General features: G+C 34.4%; 1 protein-coding gene across 6 annotated transcripts in view; it reads left to right on the plus strand.

The window, feature by feature from the left end:
• Positions 1–20,525, plus strand: part of Plekha8 (pleckstrin homology domain containing A8) — a 53,647-nt gene that overhangs the window by 26,825 nt on the left and 6,297 nt on the right. For 3 of the 6 annotated variants that reach the window (XM_071613949.1, XM_027939690.2, XM_071613950.1), the window contains exons 7-13: positions 439–596; positions 2,414–2,570; positions 2,970–3,055; positions 6,432–6,490; positions 7,610–7,740; positions 8,551–8,621; positions 16,200–16,261. In XM_071613949.1, the coding sequence (XP_071470050.1) occupies positions 439–596; positions 2,414–2,570; positions 2,970–3,055; positions 6,432–6,490; positions 7,610–7,740; positions 8,551–8,621; positions 16,200–16,261 (724 nt within the window). The remainder of the gene's footprint in view (positions 1–438; positions 597–2,413; positions 2,571–2,969; positions 3,056–6,431; positions 6,491–7,609; positions 7,741–8,550; positions 8,622–16,199; positions 16,262–20,525) is intronic. The other 3 variants (XR_011707884.1, XM_071613952.1, XM_071613954.1) reach the window with 3 other exon arrangements.

Consider the following 20,525-nt stretch of genomic DNA (forward strand, 5'->3'; position numbering starts at 1 on the left):
GTTGCAGGGAGACCCCAGCATATGGCTTCTAGACAATAACTGCTAAGCAAACATTTAGAAGTGGCTAGTGGTGTTGAGAAAAAGCCTCCCAGCAGGGAGTTGAAGAAGGTCAAAAAGTGTTCAATGTGGCACCTGGAGAAAGCTGAATGGAAACCAGAGGGCTGTCAATGACTATTTCCTAATGCTGGTAGGGATCAGAAAGGGTCACTTCAGGGTACAAGAAGAACCATTAGACAGGTCTGCTCCCACCACATATACTTGTCTTGATGTCTGTGGGAGGCTAAGAGGCTTGGCTTAGTTTAACAATTGTTTAAATCAATGTTTAAACTTTAATGATTGTGAACCCTTCCCTCATCCCTCAGAGTTAGCATCTACCTGGCAACCTATTACTAAATCACTACACTTTTTATTTTTTTTTCTTTATAAAAAAAATTTTAGGCAAATGGAACTGAACAGTTGTGAAAATGGATCTTTAAATATGGAAATAAATGGTGATGAAGATATCCTAATGAAAAATAAGAGCTCCTTGTATTCAAAATCTTCAGAGATAGACTGCAGCATATCAAGTGAAGAAAATACTGAGGATAATATAACAGGTAAAAAACAAAGTCTGAAAAAACATTGAACAATAGAATATTTGATGTTTTGATTTATACCCATGATGTGACACTTGATAGGGATTAGCCTCAAGACAGTATGCTAGGTATTTCCTAAAGAGCATGTTAGCTCAGTAAGACAGGTCACTTAACTGAACTACATTCTGTCATCCCATCTGAGCAGTGTTGATAAGAACATGAAGAGGAAGTTTCCTGCCTACTGTTCTTGGCTGGGATGTTCATAAACTTCCTTGAGCAGTTTTAGACAGTATGAGTACTTCACTGACACTTCGTAGTATATCTCAAAGCCTTTTGAACTTAGACTGTAAGGTCAGACTCAAGAGTATATGAAATTAGGGCAGTTGAGTTTTTCATTCTCCTGGTTTCTGGTGGGGCTGAGGTTGTCAGAATTCACCAAACACCAGCCTTCTTTTTCTTCTTAAGGCTAAATTTAAGGCACTATAGTTGCTTTTAAATTAGCTAATTTCAATGGCACTAATCACTAAAACTCACTCTTCAGAGCAAAGATAACCATTTTAAAGCCCTTAACTGTTATAAGTGCTTACTAATAATTCAAAACTGCAATTTTAAAAAATACTTCTTCCCAATCTGTCCTGAAATAAGAGACCAAATTTTTTTAGATGAGAGAAAAGAAAAAGATGTTAATCCTAGAAAATCTCTTTTTTAATTTTTTTTTTAGTTGCAGATTAACACAATACCTTTATTTTATTTATTTATTTATTTTTATGTGATGCTGAGGATCAAGCCCAGTGTCTCACACGTGCTAGGCGAGCACTCTACTGCTGAGCTACAGTTCCAGCCCCAAATCCTAGAAAATCTTAGTTGTTAATATAAGAAAAGTAATATATACAACATTGAAGTCTTATCTCTTGAGTAAATGACAGAAAAAAATTTTATCAAAACATATTGTCGTATATTTTACCCAATAATTTTACTTCTAGGGATTTCTCTTTAAGAGTTAGCTTTCTGCAGGCCTCTAATCACATTTACATCAACCAGTCAATACATAAGCATGTTTTAAGTGTATTTCTGTTTAATGTTTGTTTAATCAACCATACATATTGTTGATTCATTAAGATTGAACTCGCAACCAACAGCTCTATGAGTCATGCCTGAATGAAGTTTATCTGAAACACATATTTTATCCATAAGCCACATCATAGCTTATGTACACTATGCTTATGTATATGAGACAGTAGTGTATTTGGGGGGTCCTTTAAACAGCAAAATCAACAACAAATACCCTAACATGTAAAAAATGTGGCACTAAATAAGGATATTTATTTATAATATGAGAACTGAAATAAGAAGGCAAAGCATCACCTTGTTCCACCTCAGCTAGGAATGTGCCTATCAAGTGACAAGTGTTTCACCATTCTGCATATGTCCTCAAAATGGAAAAGTGCTACAAATATTGATTTGGGGTTTACAAATGGTTTTATAAGTAGGTTAAATTCACAAATACAGAATATGCAGATTGACTGAGGATTTTCTATACATATAATAGTAAGATTTTAGAAATCACCAAAATGTCCTTCACATGGTCATTAAAATCAGGTTTTTGAAGAATATTGAATAAGGAAATATTCATGAAACACTGTTCATCAAAAATAAGGATACAAATCAATTTTTAATTCTAATTTGGTATGTTTGTACATTTATGTTTATGTTGTAAATATTTCACAAATTTTTATCTCTGTACAGTTTTCCAAGTTTTAGAAATTTTTACCAATGTCTGTATGAATTTTTTAAATAAGCATTTAATAGGTTAGTAATAGGTATCCTCTACTTTGCAGTCCAAGGTGAAATAATTAAGGAAAATGGAGAGAAAAACCTGGGAAATGACAACGACTTGGCACAGTCTGGATCAGATTCCTCAAGTTGCTCTCCAGAATCCCTCTGGGAAGAAGGCAAAGAAGTTATTCCAACTTTTTTTAGTACCATGAACACCAGGTACCCCCTCTATAATCACTAACACTTGTACACCAGTTTCTCTTTCGCAAAATCAGTCATAGTGGTCCTTTTAGGTGATGGTATATTCTAATAGAATAGAGAGTATCGTATATCAGGTATCTACTTTACTATTTACCATAAAGGTGGATGAGAAGGAATTGGATTATGAGTGTGTAATCTGAAAAAATTTAAACTTGCTTTGGTAGAGTATCTTTGGAAAATTATTTTAATGGACCATTTTATAATTACAGAAAAAGAAAAGAAATGGCTGTGGCATTTCCGTGAAATCAGACCATATGGTTAGCCCTGTAGAAGGCAGCTGTTTCTGAAACTGAACTGCAGAGAATGCTGATGTTGTATTTTCAATCTTTCCTTCTCTGTTATCACCAAATTGTTTAGCTTTAGTGACATTGAACTTCTGGAAGACAGTGGCATTCCCACAGAAGCATTCTTGGCATCATGTTATGCTGTGGTTCCAGTATTAGGTAAGATTTCTGTAGTTACCTTATTCATTGCCTTCTAGAATTTGTCTTCATTTAACATTGAACTCTCTACCAACAGCACTGAGTCATGACAGAATTAAGCTTATCTGAAACACATATTTTGTCCATAAGCCACATCACAGACTTCTCATGCTTATGTACACTAAATAGCACTGTATTTGGGGGGCCCTCTAAACAGCAAAATTAACAACAGAAAAATACCCTAATATGCAAAAAATGAAAGGATATTTGTTTATAATATGAGAACTGGAGAAATATCCTAGACTATATGTAAATTGAGACATGCTTTATTGAGACAAGCATTATTGCATACTCTTATTTCATGTGTAATTATGATCAAATATTTTAATGAAAAGAATTCTGCTTTCTGGAAAGCATTCATAAAAGTAAAAGTGAAAGTAGTTGAGGAATAGGACTTCAAATTTATTGGTACTATGAAAAAATATTTTACCAGTAATAAAATTTTTCAAAGAATAAAAAATATTACATATATAAATTTGCTTAAGCTCAAATTTACTTATGTAAAATCGGTAATACCAGGGATCGCTAATGTGTTGAAATTTACTGTATGACCCATTTAATCATGTGCCTTTCTAAATTGAGGTGTAACTTTCATGGAACGTAAGAACTATGATTCAGTCAGTTTTCATAAGTGCACCCAGCCTATGAATTCACATCCCTATCAAAATACAGAATATGTTCATCACTTCAGGACATTTTTCTCTGTGCCAGTTGGTACTCAGTGCATTCCCCACTCCAAGGTGATCATTTTATTGATTTCCATTGCCATAAGTTAGTTTTGCCTATTCTAAAACTTCATGTAAATGTACTCTTTTGCATATGGCTTTCCTTGTTTAGTGTGTTTTTTGAGATTCATCTTTGTTGTACGTATCAGTTGTTCTTTGCTTTGTAGTGCTAAGTAGGAGTCCTGTGAATGAATGTTGATCCTATTGATGGACATTTGGGTAGTTTGCATTATAAATGAAGTTGCTTTGAACATTTTTGTGTCTGGGCATATATTTTTATGTCTCTCAAGTAAATCTCTTGGACCAGAATTGCTGGTTAGTAAATTTAACTTTATAATAATTTGCCAGTTTATACAGTTATTGCACAATTGTACATATCCAGCAGCAGCATATGAATATTATAGTTTCCGTACATCTTTACTAGCTTTGGTGATGTCAGTATTTCTGGGTTTTGCCTTTCTTGTGTTTAACAATATCTCATTGTGGCTTTAATTTGCATTCCCCTGATGACTAGTAATGTTGAATACTTTTTCATGTAATTATTGGCAATTGCTCTATCTTCTGTGAAGTTTCTGTTTGCATCTTTAACCCATTTTAAACAGTTGGTTATTTTTCTTATTGAATTGCAAGAGTTCCTTGCATATTCTGAATAAAATTCTGTTGTAGACCTATACATTTTGAATCTTTTCCCTCAGTCTATGGCTTGCTGTTTTCTTTTTTATGGTATCTTTGAAAAGCAGAAGTTTTTAGTTTTGACAGAGTCCAACCTATTCTTTGTAGTTAATGGTTTCGGTGTCCTAAGAAACCTTTATTTACCACAACCAAAGGTTATAAAGATATTTTCTTGTATATTCTTCTAGATTCTTTAATTTCTACATTTATATCCATAATCCATCTTGGAATTACTTTTTGTACATGGTAGAAAGTAGGGAATTGAGTTTCAGTTTTTTTTTTCCTTATGATAATGTGGCTATTTAAAAATCATTCGGCAAAACCCATTATTTTCTCTTTAAACATTTCTCTGACACCTTAGTTGAAAACCAGTTTGCCTTATAAAATGGGTCTGTTAGCTGGGCACGGTGGTGCACGCCTGTAATCCCAGCAGCAATTAAAGTTTTTGGGAGGAAGATCTTTTAAATTTATTGTGAAGCATACACACACACACACACACACACACACACACACATACCTCCATTCACTTAAGTCATCTTTATTTTCTCTAGAAATGTTTTTTATAATTTTGTCTTTTATTAGGAATAAATGTTGGAATTTTATGCTTTAGATGCTATTGTAAAAATATTTTCTTTTATTTTCCAATTATTCATTGATAACATGTAGATAAATTGATTTTTGTATGCTTAAAATTTATTTTAATAATCACGAATGAACTAATTTTATCAAATGCTTTTCTGTAGTTGTAATCATTGTGTATTTTCCTTGTAATTTATTACTGTAGTGAATTACGTTGTTTAGATTAATTTAATTCTATTGATGTTTCTATCATCTTGCCATTTATTTTGTTTTCCTATCTGCTCTTTGTTCCTTTTCTACTCTTCCCTGATTTTTAGCCAGCGAATCAGTTTTTTGTTTTTTTTAGTACGCTATTTTATTTCCTTCTATTTTTTTAAGCTATCTGTCTTTTAAGTCAATCAAGTGGTTTTTTTGGGGGGAAACTCCATTCCTTTCTGACTTTTTACTTATATTCCTTTATTATACTATACTCTTTTATTATATCTATACTCCTATTTATAGTAAAAAATTATATTTGGTATACTTAAATAGTTAAAATCAGTAGATTTTACTTAGCAGAGTTAAATTTATTAAAAATACTTCCACCTTGAGCTGGGGATGTGGCTCAAGCGGTACCGCGCTTGCCTGGCATGCATGCGGCCCAGGTTCGATCCTCAGCACCACATACAAACAAAGATGTTGTGTCCGCCAATAACTAAAAAATAAAATATTAAAAATTATTTCTCTCTCTCTCCCTCTCTCACTCTCTCTTTAAAAAAAAAATAAATACTTCCACCTAACAGAAATAAACGTTCAAATCACATATGTAATTTTAAGTTTTCTATAAGGTGCATTAAAATAGTAAAGTAAAAGTTAATCCTAATAACATATTTTAAATATAGTATATCCAAAATATCATCTCAACATATAGTCAGTTAAAATAATCATTAATGAGATATGTTGTTTAATTTCTTCAGTACTACGTCTTTAAAATCTTGTATGTGTTTTATACTTACAGTATATTTCAATATGGATCAAGCCACATTGCTTATGCTAAATATTCACATATCTGGTAACTACCATATTAGACAGTACAATGCTAAGGATTTCAAATATGTTTTCTAAATTTATAAGATTATCTTCATCTCACCTTCCACTTAGGACCATGTTATAGTTATTCTACCTCATAGTAGTAAAATAAAAAAAGGTGATAACAATGTCAAGCTTTTTAGAAAATGATTTAGAAGCAAAAATTAAAGTTGTGGGAGAAAAGACCTTCTAAATTTATTGTTACCATAAAATATTTCCCATGAAAAATTTTAAAAAGATACTTTTCACTTGCAAAATTACTTTTTCAAACATGTTTTTATTCTTTCTTCCAGACAAACTTGGTCCTACAGTGTTTGCTCCTGTTAAGATGGATCTTGTTGGAAATATCAAGGTGAGTATACTGGCTGATATCTGAGAAAACTTGCAAACATTTTTAATACTTTTATGTTTGCTAATAATAAACCAACAAGTTACAAAGGTACTATAAGCCGGGCGTGGTGGCACACATCTGTAATCCCAGTGGCTTGGAAGACTGAGGCAGCCTCAGCAAAAGTAAAGCACTAAGCAATTCAGTAAGATCCTATCTCTAAATAAAATACAAAATGTTTGGGGTGGGGATGTGGTCAAGGGCCCTGACTTCAATCCACAGTACCTAAAAGAAAAAAAAGTTACTATAGCTCTTTAACAGAACAACTCTCTTTTCCCAGTTGGAATGCTTAGTAGGGGAATGACGAGTAAGCCTTTATTATATACGACAAAGGAAGTTTTCAAACCTGGAGCGTGGATCAATGGAGAATTACTCTTATATCAATAATGACTCTGTGCTTTTTAGATTTAAACAATGACAGTTATATTTTTTCAAAAAGTTTATTAGTGAAAATAGCTATTAATGGTCTGATTCCCAACAGGCCCAACTTCCAGGTTCAGCTGTGGAAGCATAGCAACACACTTGATTGTTTTGAGCCTCCTCCTTCCCAGTAAAATGAGAGAGTTGTACACATTACTTCCAACTTTTAAAGTTTGAGTCCCTTTTAAAATGTAGATTGAATATTATCTTCTTGAGAATACAGTACCCAATACAAATCTGCGGTTCTCATCACAGATTGTGTGCTCTTTGAGGAAGCAGTGTAAGGAATTTCTGTAGATATACATTTTTTTACTATCATTTGGAGGGACTAGTTGCTTGAAATCTCATTCAAACAAATGATGATTTAGTTTTATAATCAAGATGAAAATGATTTACCAAACAGCTGTAAGGGAGGTTCTAAGGCAGGAAAAAGTATACTTCAGGAATAATACTTTAAAACTCTGGGACTGTTTAATTCCAGTATAAGCCTCATAGAATCTCAAACAGAAAAACAAACAAACCCACGTTGCTTTGAAAACATAAGGAAGGAGGTCTTTTATTTCTTAGAGCCTTCTTGCCAAATGTACAAATCTCAATAACTATACTGATTTGCTTGGTGACTTTAACATTATTAACTTAAATTATTTCCATTTTTTTCTCCAGAAAGTAAATCAGAAGTATATAACCAACAAGGAAGAATTTACTACCCTCCAGAAGATAGTGCTACATGAAGTGGAGGCGGATGTAGCTCAGGTTAGGAACTCAGCTACTGAAGCCCTCTTGTGGCTGAAGAGGTGAGGCAGTCAGGGTGGGGCAGCAGATAAATCTAGCTTGATTAAAATGTTAGCACCAAAAAATTGTTGTACAAAGGATACTACTTCAGAATAAAGACTCAAACCAAAATCTATAGCTTTTTTTTAAAAGAGCTAATGAATAGAATGCCAGGTTTTTGTGTGCATACCTCTTGATGGTGATAAATATTATATTATAATAATATTAATAGTATATATAAGATAGGAATCTTTTTTAAAAATATTTTTAGTTGTAGATGAATACAATAATTTTATTTGTTTCTTTATTTTTTTATGTGGTCCTGAGGATCAAACCCAGTACCTCACACGTGTGAGGTAAGCTTTCTACCACTGAGCCACAACCCCAGCCCATAAGATAGAAATCTTATGGACAGGAAAGCCAACTCATCTCTCTTAGAGTTGTTGGTTTTCCAACTTTAGTGACATCAGAATCTCCTGGAGGGTTTGTTAGAAACACTGGACTCAGAACTAGAGTTTCTGATTCCCTAAGTCTGAGGTAGGGCCCAGAATTTGGATTTCTAATAGATCTCCAAGTGATGCCCAAACCATCAGTGCTGTGACTACACATTTTGAAGACCACTGCCTTAGGTTTTATCAGATGGGTTGAGGGGTCCAGAAAATCCTAAAGGGAAATGTCAGGGAAGAAACTCAGAAAGGATCACCATATGATTTGACCTGATTACTAAGCCCAAAATATTACTAAAGTAGAAGCTGGCGTCTGCCATTTCTTTATACTCATTCTATATAAGTGAACTAAAAAGATAATAATTATTCCTCTTTTTTTCGTTTTAGAGGTCTCAAATTTTTAAAAGGGTTTTTGACAGAAGTGAAAAATGGAGAAAAGGATATTCAGACAGCCCTGAGTAAGTGGTATTTACATTTTGATTAGTTGAACAGGCTTTGGAATTGAGACCCCATGTAGGAAGAGACAGGGTACAGGGAAAATTTGTGTTTTTGGGGATTTGATTTCTCTTTTCTTATTTCAGTATTATTCACTATTTGATTCCTATATGTGTAATTTTTAAAAGACCCATGAGACTTAGTAACTTAGTAATCTTGGTACTTAGTAATCTAGTTCTAACTTACTAAAAATCAGTATGCCCTAGGAAGCACTGAACTGATGGAAAGCCATTCCTTAGTCTTAATGGGAATCATGGGATTTGCTCTGGAGTGAGATTGAGGGCTGATTATCATCCTGCATTCCCATTTTGTAGTGGTAAAACTGAAATTGGGAGGAAGGAGACTTGATTGCAGTGACTGCAATAAGGTGTTTAATAACATTGGATAGGTGGGTTGGTGGATAGATTTATCTATCAGACCAATTTTGGAAAATGTTAGGATTTGGAAGCATCCTCACCATGTTCCTAGTGGAGTGGCTGACCTCTCACCTTGTCTTATAGATAATTTTTCCAGCATGGGCCTTGAAGCATGTGCGGGGAGGGATGAGATTGTATATTATTTCTAAGCCCCATATTATCATAATGTACACAGCCAAGCACTAAGTAGCTATGATTATAAATGGTGAAATGAATTAACTGATGCTTCTGGAGGGCTGGAGAGTCAAGTTCTGACATTTCTCAGTTTTACAGATATCTTCTACCACCCTTTGTTAATCCTCCTCTGGGCTACAAGTCTAGGATTCTGCCCTGCTTTGATTTCCCCAGGCCATACCATCTAGAAATGCTGGTGTGTCCTGAAACAATCAGTGCTGACATCTCTGTAGCAGATATCTTAATCATCCCATAAATCTGTTTTTGCACAGTAGGGAACCAGAAGCATTAATGATTAAAATACTTGCTTCAGGTCCCCAGAAAGGTCTAAAGCAAGTTCACTTTGGGATCCTTGCCTTAAAAGTGCCAAAGGTTTCTCCTACAAAGGGTCTTTACCCATTCCTAGACTACCTGCATATTTGAGTTCCCCATTTATCCCTTAAATAAAAATATCCCTTAGGATATTTTAATATCCCAATTTCTTGCTGTTAGTGTATGGAGATAAAGGACCCCTAAACTACCATCTATAATGTGTACATTATATTCAGGTTCACATCAAAGAAGGTTTTCTTGCTTAAAATCATGTCTTTGATTTTAATATCCCAAATTTCTTGCTGCTTGTCAGTGTATGGAGATAAAGGGCCCCTAACCTACCATCTTCCTGCCCCTTCAGATACAGGCAAATAAGCTTTGTACAAACATGTTTTTTATGAAATGTACTCATACAATAGCTATTTATACCTCATAGGCTCCTTGGATATTTTTTTCCCCAAGATAATGGCTTTTCTTATTTTAAAGTCAAAGCCTTTACAAGTGGAACTGATAATTTTGTCTAAAATGAGGCAAATTATTATTTTTTTAATTCTAAAATTGATTATTGTGGTAAAAGTACTGTTAAAGACTACCAAATATAACTACTACACTAAGTTCTACATAAATATTTAATCTTCCAAATGACTGTCCCTTTACAGTGAATAAACTGAGGTTTTTGAAAAGTAAGTAAATTTCTTTGGGTTTCTAAATCTAGATCACTGGTCCACAAGCTGGTCCACGAACTGTAGAGCATCTTCATCACTTTGAAACTTACTAGAAATTCAGACCATCAGTCTCTACTCTACCTGCTGAATCAGAAACTTCAGGGTGGGGCCTAGTAGCCATGTGTTAAGAAGTCATCCAGGATGATTCTAATGCATGCCAAAGTTTGAGACCTACTCAGCAAGACAGGCCATTGAAGTTCACCTGCCACTTGGCTACATCTTGATTATTTGGGGATTTTATTTTTTCTGCATCTGAGAGATTATTCATGAGCAGGACTTAAAGTGCTAAAGTTAGTCACAGCATCAGTCAATTTTGCCTCCTTTTCATCATAATTAGATAGCTTTTCAATAAAACACTGCTTAGGAAAGGTTTTGAGGTAAATGCTCATAAAACTTGTAGTCTTTGTGGCCTTAGAGATGGGAGATGATATGTCAAGGTTTTCAATGATACAATGGAAACCTTAGTGTCTAACCTTTCTGGAAAAGTCATCTGTTCTTATTGTATTGCTGGAGTGCTGTGACCTGGAATAGTTCCCAGCACCTGAAAGGATGCCTTAGGCTTACATAGCTTCTTTATACACTTGAATCCCCATTGTGGTGATCAGAGTTAAACCTTTGGGTGATCTCTTGCCAACAGTTTCTCTATATCCTTAACACCCCATGCCATTCACTAGACATCTTTTTAAGGAAGGAGTTGAGTCCACAAGGCAGATATGTTTAATAGTCTGCCCTATGACTGAGCCTCTTCATTTGCAGATGACACACATCAAAAAGAGGTTTTGAAAAGCATCCTTGTAAGTGGAAGGAGGAAGAGTTGCTCTGGCATTTCATGCACCATTGTACTAAATGTTATGTGCTCCGCACTCTTCATTCAGCGGGACAGCATATTGCCATGTCTGTCACCTCAGAATGATTCCATAAATGTCAAGTAAAAATTAATCCAACCAATATCTCTAGCACAGAATAGGAAAAAATTTGAAAGGATGCTCAGTCATGTATTTAATTTGAAAGGCTTCCATAGACAAGGAGAACTAAGCAAAAGAAAGAACTCACAATCAGATAATGAACATCAAAACGTAACTTGACTCATTATTCCAAAAATACTAAGGAACATGATTTAAGTCATGTCCTCTCCAGAACCACTCACAGCATGTGCCTGAACTGATAAGATTGGCTTAATGCACATGTTTTTCTCTTGACAGTGTCTGAAGTTAACAAAAAGGCATCTCTGGACATTCGTTTTACATCTCTTCACTGATTGTTGAGTTGTTTCTCCATAAAACTCATTTCACCTGAAGCTTAGTCACTATAAAGAATTTATAGGGTACTTTCTTAGTACCACTTTTTAAAATTACAGACATTTAACAAATATCTACCACTTTACCTAGTATATTATTCATGGTACCACCTTTTGATCCCACTACTTACCTTGTTTTCAAAAGAAGATCATCTTAAATTTGGTGTTTATCATTATGTAATGCTTATTTTTATGTAAGTGTTCATAAACAGTATCTAGTATTGGGATCTGAGTTTTAAGCTCATTTACATGGCGTCATGTTATACCCATTATTCCTTTATCATTCAGTACTAATTTTCAGATTTATCTACCCTATGCTTGTAGTCCTGACTCATTCATTTTTTTCTGCTCTCTGACCTTCCATTTTATGAATACACCACAGTTTTTAAAAACAAATATACGGCAGATGGACACTTAAGTTGGTACCAGATTTTCATGATTGCAAACAATGCTACAGTTTAGATATTCCTTATGTATGTTCTTGGTCATATAGCAAATCATATCTGCCCAGCATAGTGGGGTATGCTCATTACTAAGGGTGTCTGACGGGGTTGCAGTTCTGGCTTTCTGCAGACCTGTAATTCATTGAGCTTTACTGGCTGAGAAGCTGTGCTGCTAGAGCAGTGGTTTTCAAACTTGGCAGTATATTAGCATCATGAAAGGTACTTTAAAACAAAAATTGCTGCCAGGCATGCTGACACACACCTGTAATCCCAGCTACTTGGATGGCTGACACACGAAGATTGCAAGTTCTAGGCCAGCCTGGGCAACTAGTGAGACTATCTCAAAAAAAAAAAAAAAAAAAATTTTTTAAGTCTGGGATGTAGCTCAGTGGTAGAGCACTTGCCTAGAACATGTGAGGTCCTGAGTTCAATTCCCAGTACTAAAAATAAAAAAGTACAGATTGCTCCATATATTTGGGTTGAGGTTTAATACTGCATTTCTAACAAATTCCTAGTGATCCTGAGGTTGTTGGTGTGGGGACCACACTCTGAGAGCTGCTGCTCCGGTATATAGTAGAATTGAAATGGCTGAACCACATAGCTAGATACTCTCATATTGATCACCGGAGTTTGTCATTACTGGCAGAGTAGTCAAGAGTTCCCATGTTCTTACTAACATTTGTCATTGTCAAACTTTTAATTTGTGCCTGATGGTTATAAAATTATAGAATATCACCAGAGTTTGTGTTCTTAGATTACTAGTAAGGTTGAGCAGCCTTTCATATCTTCACTGGCAGTTTGATTTCCTCTGCAGTGAATTGCCTATTCATATACTTCGGCCTTTTTCTGTTAAGTTTTCTTTTCCCCATGGAAGTTTGTTATATTTTCTGGATATTGGTCTTTTCAGCTATGAGTTATGTCTTCTGGCCATCTGTGGCATTCCTTTTCTCTTTATTTATGATGTATTTTGGTATACAGAAGTTTGGGATTTTATGTAATCCAACATGTAATTGTTTTCTTTTATGATTTGCATTTTTATATCTTGTGTAAGAAATTTCCTTTTTTCCTTAAGGTCACAAGATGTTCTCTGATACTCAAAAAGTTTTGCAGCTTTGCTTTTCATCTTCCTGGAATTTGTTTTGAGAATGACATAAGATAGATATATAATTTGATAATTCCTCATCAGTAATTCAGTTGTCTTGGCATTCATCATTTATTCCATCACCCCCTTTTTCCCCATTAGTATATATTATCATCCGTGTTATGCAGGTGGATCTGTTCTAGACTCTGTATTCTGACACATTTTCTGTTCATCCTTGTTTTTTTGAAAGAAGATAAGAGTTCTCACAAGGCAAATGTTCATACTGTTTTAATTGAGCAATTGGATTTATCTGTGTAGTAGTTTTAGGACTCAGGCAGGTTTACTTCTCCAGTGCCTATCTGTTTCTACAGTCTCCTGGCATACTTGTCTGCCTGCTTTCAAACCTCTCCTACTTCCTGATTTTTGCCCAAGGATGGTCTAGTTTAGCACATTTGCAGAGCTGAGATGATTGTTATTTCCTGGGTTCAAAATAACTCTACCCATCTGGCTTTAGTTATCCACTTCCAGGCTCCTCTTCTTAAGACTTGGGTTTGTATTTCTCCTTTGACTTCCATACAACCCTATGTAACTTTACCAGTTATAGATTTACAATAGAAAAGCACTCTCCTATGTACAATTCTTAGACAAAAGTAGTTGTCTACTCAGATTAAATAATGAAAGATTGTTCTCACTTAGAATACTAAAGATTAAAAGATAAAAGATTTAGGCATAGTTCATAAATACCTCAAAAGATGTTTCTGAGTTAATGGTAAAGAAATCAGATCTTTGCTGTTTCCATGACCAGAATAAGGTGCTCTGGGAAAGGCATCTTTAATTTTCATTATTTCTTTTCACAAAGGATAAACATTAGTTTTTTGAGAGACTTGTTTGATATTACACAAATGCCCAAGTTCTCATTGCTTTTAGCTTTGTGATCTTGGGCAAGATACTGCCTTTCTTGGTCTTTTGTTTTTTCTTTTGTGAAAGAAAGAGAATTGGGCAAAGGTGATTGTCGAGTCTTCCTCCTCAGATATTTTGATTCCGTCTTTGGGGAACTGACACATCTCTAAGAATTGGGAGGAAGGTATTATTTATGTCTTTCAGAGGCCAAAAATAATCTCAAATTATAGAACATGCATTATGATAATGAAGGGAATTACAGTGAAGATTAATGTATTTCATTATCTAATCTTTTAAAGGTAACCAAAATAGGTCAGGCTTAGACCTCATCTTATTTTAATGCAGCCTCATGTGACAGGGATATTTGTAGCCCTAGATGCCAGCTAACTACTTTGGGCATTTTTTAAAAAATGAGTTTTAGTTCATTTGTTGATTTTACATTTCAGTAGTGGTCTAAAATGTAATTGTGTTTTATGTAAATTCAAATTATGTAAAATTAAAATAGGATATACCTGACATATTAATAAAGTCTTATCCAAATTTTTAAAGTAAAAGTTAACTGGAATTGCATAATTTTAAGCCTGCACAGCTTGAGTAAACTAAAGTATATAAGCTGTGGCCACATGGCAGTACCATTTTAGCCAGTAAAACACAAATATCTGACTTCCTTTAACAGTGTCCTGTGAACTACATTGCATTTCATTGCTTAGAAACTTGTACTTGTAGTATTTGTTTTTCTATGATTTTGACATCTATTCTTGTTATAATTGAAAATATTTTATAGCCTATTATAATCTCACCTGTACACTTATTAAGTCATGGTAGTATTTGTGATAATGCTAAAACTAACACATGAAAATAAATAAGTTTAGAAAAGAGAATTTAGATGTGATAGGGTAAAACATAAAGAACAAGGTCAGACAGCCCCCATGATACACTGTACTAATAATTTAGAAATGAACATTCTATAAACTGTTGAAGAAAATAATCAGAAGAAAGATGGAGCATTAAAATAAAAATGGATACCTCTTGAGAATGAATTCATTCCTGTGGGGAAATAAGTTTTGAATTTTGCACTCATCAAATTATTAAATCTTCAGGAAAACAGCCTTTGTATAGAATGCAGCCATCTTGTTCCTGGGATTCTCTCTCTTTTTTTTTTTTTTTTTAAATAAAATTATATTATATTCCAGTTTTTAAGTCTCATTTTGGGGAAAAATAATAGGTTGTTTTCTTTAAAGTATGAAATATTAATGACTTATTAATAGATCTCACCAGTTACTTTTGTAACTAACTTAATAACTTCAAGCCATTCTTCCTATACCATTCTTGTTTGCTTGATTTTTGTTGTTGTTGTTGTTGGTGGTGGTGGTAATGGTGGTGGTGGTGAGATAGGGTCTCATTGTGCTGCCCAGGCTGGCTCAAGTGAACTTCCTTGAGTAGCTTGGACTACAGGTGCACACTACCACACCTAGCTTTTCCATAACATTTTAAAAGGTTTCTACCTTTAGTACTATATGCAGGGTTTTAGAGGCAAACATTTGAAATTCCAAAATAGAATATTAGAATTAAAAAGAACCTTAGAGATCATTCTGTAAAAGGGGAAGCAAATGTTTACAAAGGGCAGCTAAGGGATTGAACTATACTTAGTTTCAATATCCTTTCTTCCTTCCTTATTTCTTTGTAGGTATTAAACTTTTCCCACTATAATAAACTAAAAATTAAGGTATATTGACCCAGGATAAGAATGGAAGTATCTGTCTTTCTTTAAAAAAAAAAAAAAATGTGAATTTAGAGAGGAAAAAGGAAAAGAAATGTGGGAGGTTGGGTGAATCTCATGATAATTAAAGGGAGATCAGTAGAATAGAGGAAAGGGACCAGAAGGAGGAAGGAGGGGAGGATTGGCCAAATTATATTATTACATTGTATGCATGTATGAATATGTAACAACAAATTCTACCATTATGTACAACTATAATACACCAATAAAATAATGTGGAAAAAAATTAAACAAATCCATGTGGGTTTTTCCCTATGTATAAAACTTTTAGGATACAAAAATCTTATGATCAGATTTTTTTCAGTTCTTAATACCAATAGGACTATGATATATCATGCATTAAAAAGCACATTATACAAATCACATCAAATTCCAATGCAGACATTCCTTACTGAGTTGTTTTTCTCTTCAAGATAATGCATATGGTAAAACATTACGGCAACACCACGGCTGGGTAGTCCGAGGGGTTTTTGCGGTAAGTGATCGTTACCTGCTAATGTTCATATGGTCAGAAGTAAAATATGTATTTTTTGTGTGTGGTATTTTTGTTTGCTTTATTTTTGAGAATAATAAGAAATTTTGCTTATTTAAGTTTATAAGCCTTTGGTTTGCAGAAACGTCAGCAATAAAATGTGTCTAGAATACCAAAGACACTTAAAAATTGGAATTAAAAAAAAAGTTGTTTTACCCTATACAATTCCAATGACCTTGTGGAGATTTGCCTTCAAAGTGGTTGCCTTTCTGGTAATCTAGTAAAAAGCTTCAGTATTCATGCAGCGAGAGGTAGATAGGATACAGCAATCCAATATTCTTACTGTTGACCTGCAATGATGCATTTAAGCTAATAGCTCCCTCTGCTGCTCAGTGTATTCAATCCTGTTAATTCTCAGATCTTGGTTGACTTACCCCCTCTTCCCTCCCCAAGTTAAATTTATTTTTGAATTTTAACTTTAGTGTGCCAACAGGTAGGACTAGACATATCTTTTTTTAAATTTATTTTTTAGTTGTAGTTGAACACAATACCTTTATTTTATTTACTTATTTTAATGTGGTGCTGAGGATCGAATCCAGGGCCTCACACATGGTAGGCAAGTGCTCAACCACTGAGCCACAACCCCAGCCCTAGACATATCTTTTTACACGGTATTTATTGTGAAGATGTTATTTTTCATATGTCTGGCTTCTGTTGTCCACCTTCTTCCTTCCCAGCATTTTTAACTAGAAAGAACACAAACCTAAGAATCATAGTACCCTGGATAAACCTCTTAGCAGGAGTAGATAGCCCCTTCATGTTAACGATAATGCTTATTCTTCTTATCTGAGAGAAGGGTCAGTCTTAGTCAAATGTAGCCATGAAAAGGCAGAGTCATGTGGTCATACACTAGAAAACTTAGTAGAATGTGAGTATTCTGTGGAAAGTTGGGTGGGTGAAATATCCTTATAGATGGTGTCTTTTACTAATTTAGAGGATCATTTGCCCAAGATAAGAACTGTTTAGGTCATGATTTATTCCTCCCACTTTTTAAAAAAATTCATTTTCTTAGTTATAGATAGACAAAATACCTTTGTGGTGCTGAGGATTGAACCCAGTGCCTAACACTTGCTAAGCAAGCCCTCCACCACTGAGCTACAACACCAGCCCCCACCCCCCGCTTTCTTTGGCAAAGAAGTAGAAAGAATGAACAGTGCAAGAAATTAAGTATTAATGGAAATGAGATATTTTTGAAAGCATGGAGATGCTAGCTCCATTTCCTGTCCCTCACTGAAATAGATACCAGACCAGTTGCAACTTCAAACTGCCCACACTTACCTTCAGTGCATGTTTGATAATCAAAATAATAGCTACTCTGTAGCTATTGGATGCCTATTGTCTACAAGCAATGTGCCAGTACTTTCACTTTCATGTACATTATCTTTATTAATCCTGATTAACTCCTACTATTTTATAAATTTAGAACAATTAATTCTAATACCAAAGTGGACTGTGGGAGAGCCTATGTCTAAACCTAGGTCTGCTATCTCCAAGGCTAGTGCTCATCCCCATCACAGCCCTCTGCAGGGAAGACCATATAATTGAGAAACTGTACGGTCCTGACTCCTGAGTTCCCTTAGTGAGATGATTAAATGTTTACAAGAAACAAATGTTGGGTCTTTGGTGTGTTTTTTGTTTGTTTTGTTTTGTTTCAGTATAAAAGGCAAAATTTAATCCTGAAGTATTGATGATTCAAGAGATGTTGCCAATAAGAAGAAGGCATCTATAGTTGAAAATGTATCATTAGCATGAGTCCTTAAAAGTTCTTTTTAACTTATACTTTTTCAAATTTATACTCAAAAAATTTTAGAAGTCATGGAAAAATAGAAAGGGAAAATTTTAAATGTCCTATATTCCATTTTTAAGATTTTTAGGTTTTTTACCTTCTTAACTTTTATTTTCATATACTTTTATTTATATATTCTTTTAAATATTGATCTATTTCATTTATGTACTTATTTAGATAATATATTTTATTTATAATTCTATTTATATTATGTACTTATTTAGATAATATATTCTATTTATATGTATAAATTATTATACATATGCTACATATATCTACAAGTATGTAGCATATGTATAATAATTTATGTACCTTTCTCCCCACTTAGTAGATTGTCATGACTATTTTTAAATGCCATAAAAGTCTGAGAAAGGTACTATTTTTAATGACCATGTAAGTATACGAAGTATACTAGTTTATTTGCCCAATGCTCTGTGTTAGAAACTTAAGCTACTTCTGAGTTTCTTCTTAGATACAAAGCATTTGTTCACATATAATTTTGGCTAAAACCCTTGTTTCCTTAAAGTAAGTCCCTCAAAGAGCTTCCGTGTCTAATATCAAGATCTGCAACCACAACTTAGGGTTTTGAGCATTTCCCATACACTTAATGTTGTTTTAAGTACTTAAGAGACATAGACTATATGCTATAGACTGAGAATCCAGAGACAGAGGGAGATAATATGCACACAGTTACAGAAGGCTTTTAAAGTTACAGGTTTGTAAGAAAATAGATTATATTGAGTATTTGGAAACAGCCTTATCAATAGAGGAATTAAATCCATAGTTTGATTGCCCTTTCAGACTACCATTATTTCTACGACATCCCTATTTTGAAGGTTTATTGAACTTTATAACATGCTAATTAACATTGCTAAATTTATCCTAACTGATCTCAGTTGCCCAAGGAAATGTCTTTTCCATTCAAGGAATTTGAGTCATTAACCAGCCTAATAGTGAACTCTTATTTTCAAACAATTAGTCTCCTAACTAATGCCCACCCAGGCTCTGCTTCCAGCTTGTTCACTAACCAGCTATCATTTGATCTTTTTTGTTTCCTCTTCAGCCAGACAAGAAAAGTGAACTCCAGCATTAATTCTGCCTTTCCTTTTTAGAGTGCTGGTTTGTCTGGGTATAGAAGTCTAGATTAATAATCATTCTCCCTAAGAACTTGGAAGGCATTACTCTACTGCCCTCCAGCTTCCAGTGTTACTATTAGAAAATTTGATGTCATTCCTGTTCCATTATATATAAACAATTATTTGTTCCCTCAGAGTGGTTTCAGAATCTTTTCTTTGTCCTCACACCTTAAAATCTCATGATATGCTTTTTTTCTTCATCATTCATCATGCTCCGAACTTAGGATTTTTAAATCAGAAGACTCCTGTCCTTCAGTTCTGGGATATTTTCTCAGATTGTGTTTTTTTGTTTGTTTGTTTGTTTTTTAAAGAGAGAGAGAGAGAATTTTTTAATATTTATTTTTTAGTTACCGGCGGACACAACATCTTTGTTTGTATGTGGTGCTGAGGATCGAACCTGGACCGCACACATGCCAGGCGAGCGTGCTACCGCTTGAGCCACATCCCCAGCTCTCAGATTGTGTTTTTAGAGAACAGTCTTCTCTTTATTTTCTGTTCTTTCTCCTGTATTCATACTATTATCCAAATATTTATTATGTGCTAGGCCATCAGCCACACACTTTCTATCTATCCCATTGATCCTTAATATAAAGAAAGTGGTATTAACCTTCTACAAATGAGAAAAGTGAGGTTCTAGGAGTTGAGCATTTTTCTTAATTCCTCAAGCAAATATGTGAAAGCTTTTACATTTAAGTTCAGGTCAGCCTCACGCAGGCTTGTGCTTAACCACTGCATGATTGTGCCAGTCACTCTCTTCCTGCAGACATGAGGAGGATCCAATCTCTAAGCCTTCCAAAGTATAAGGAAGATCAGGAGAGTAACTATAGTACAATAATCACGAATCTCTATTCATCTCAGGAGAGCCAACCTAATGGATAGCAGAAAGCAAATTTTAGCAAGCTTAGGAAATGAACTGCAAAGAGAGGGAGAGGAGAATAAAGAGCCTGGGAAATATTTCATTAGGAAGTGGCATGGAGTGGTGGTGTGTGGTTGCAAAGCACAGAAATGATCCTAAATTCAGATCCTGGCCCAGGCACTCATTAGCCATTTGATGTTCATCTGTAGAATGGGAACATAAACCATGCAGAGTTCTTATAGATATTAACTGGAATAAAATATGTTAAAGCATCAGTACATAAACAAACTTAGACTCCCTCCTTTTTAGAAAATATTCAGAGTGGCAAAGAAAATTTTCCATGTGGGAGGAAATAGGAAATGTTCAAAGAAATGTATATGGATGTGAGATATAAACAGGAGAGTGAGGTACCCTGGAAAACTAGACATG

Source organism: Marmota flaviventris, chromosome 1 (genome assembly GCF_047511675.1).
Source record: "Marmota flaviventris isolate mMarFla1 chromosome 1, mMarFla1.hap1, whole genome shotgun sequence".
NCBI classification, from domain to species: domain Eukaryota; kingdom Metazoa; phylum Chordata; class Mammalia; order Rodentia; family Sciuridae; genus Marmota; species Marmota flaviventris.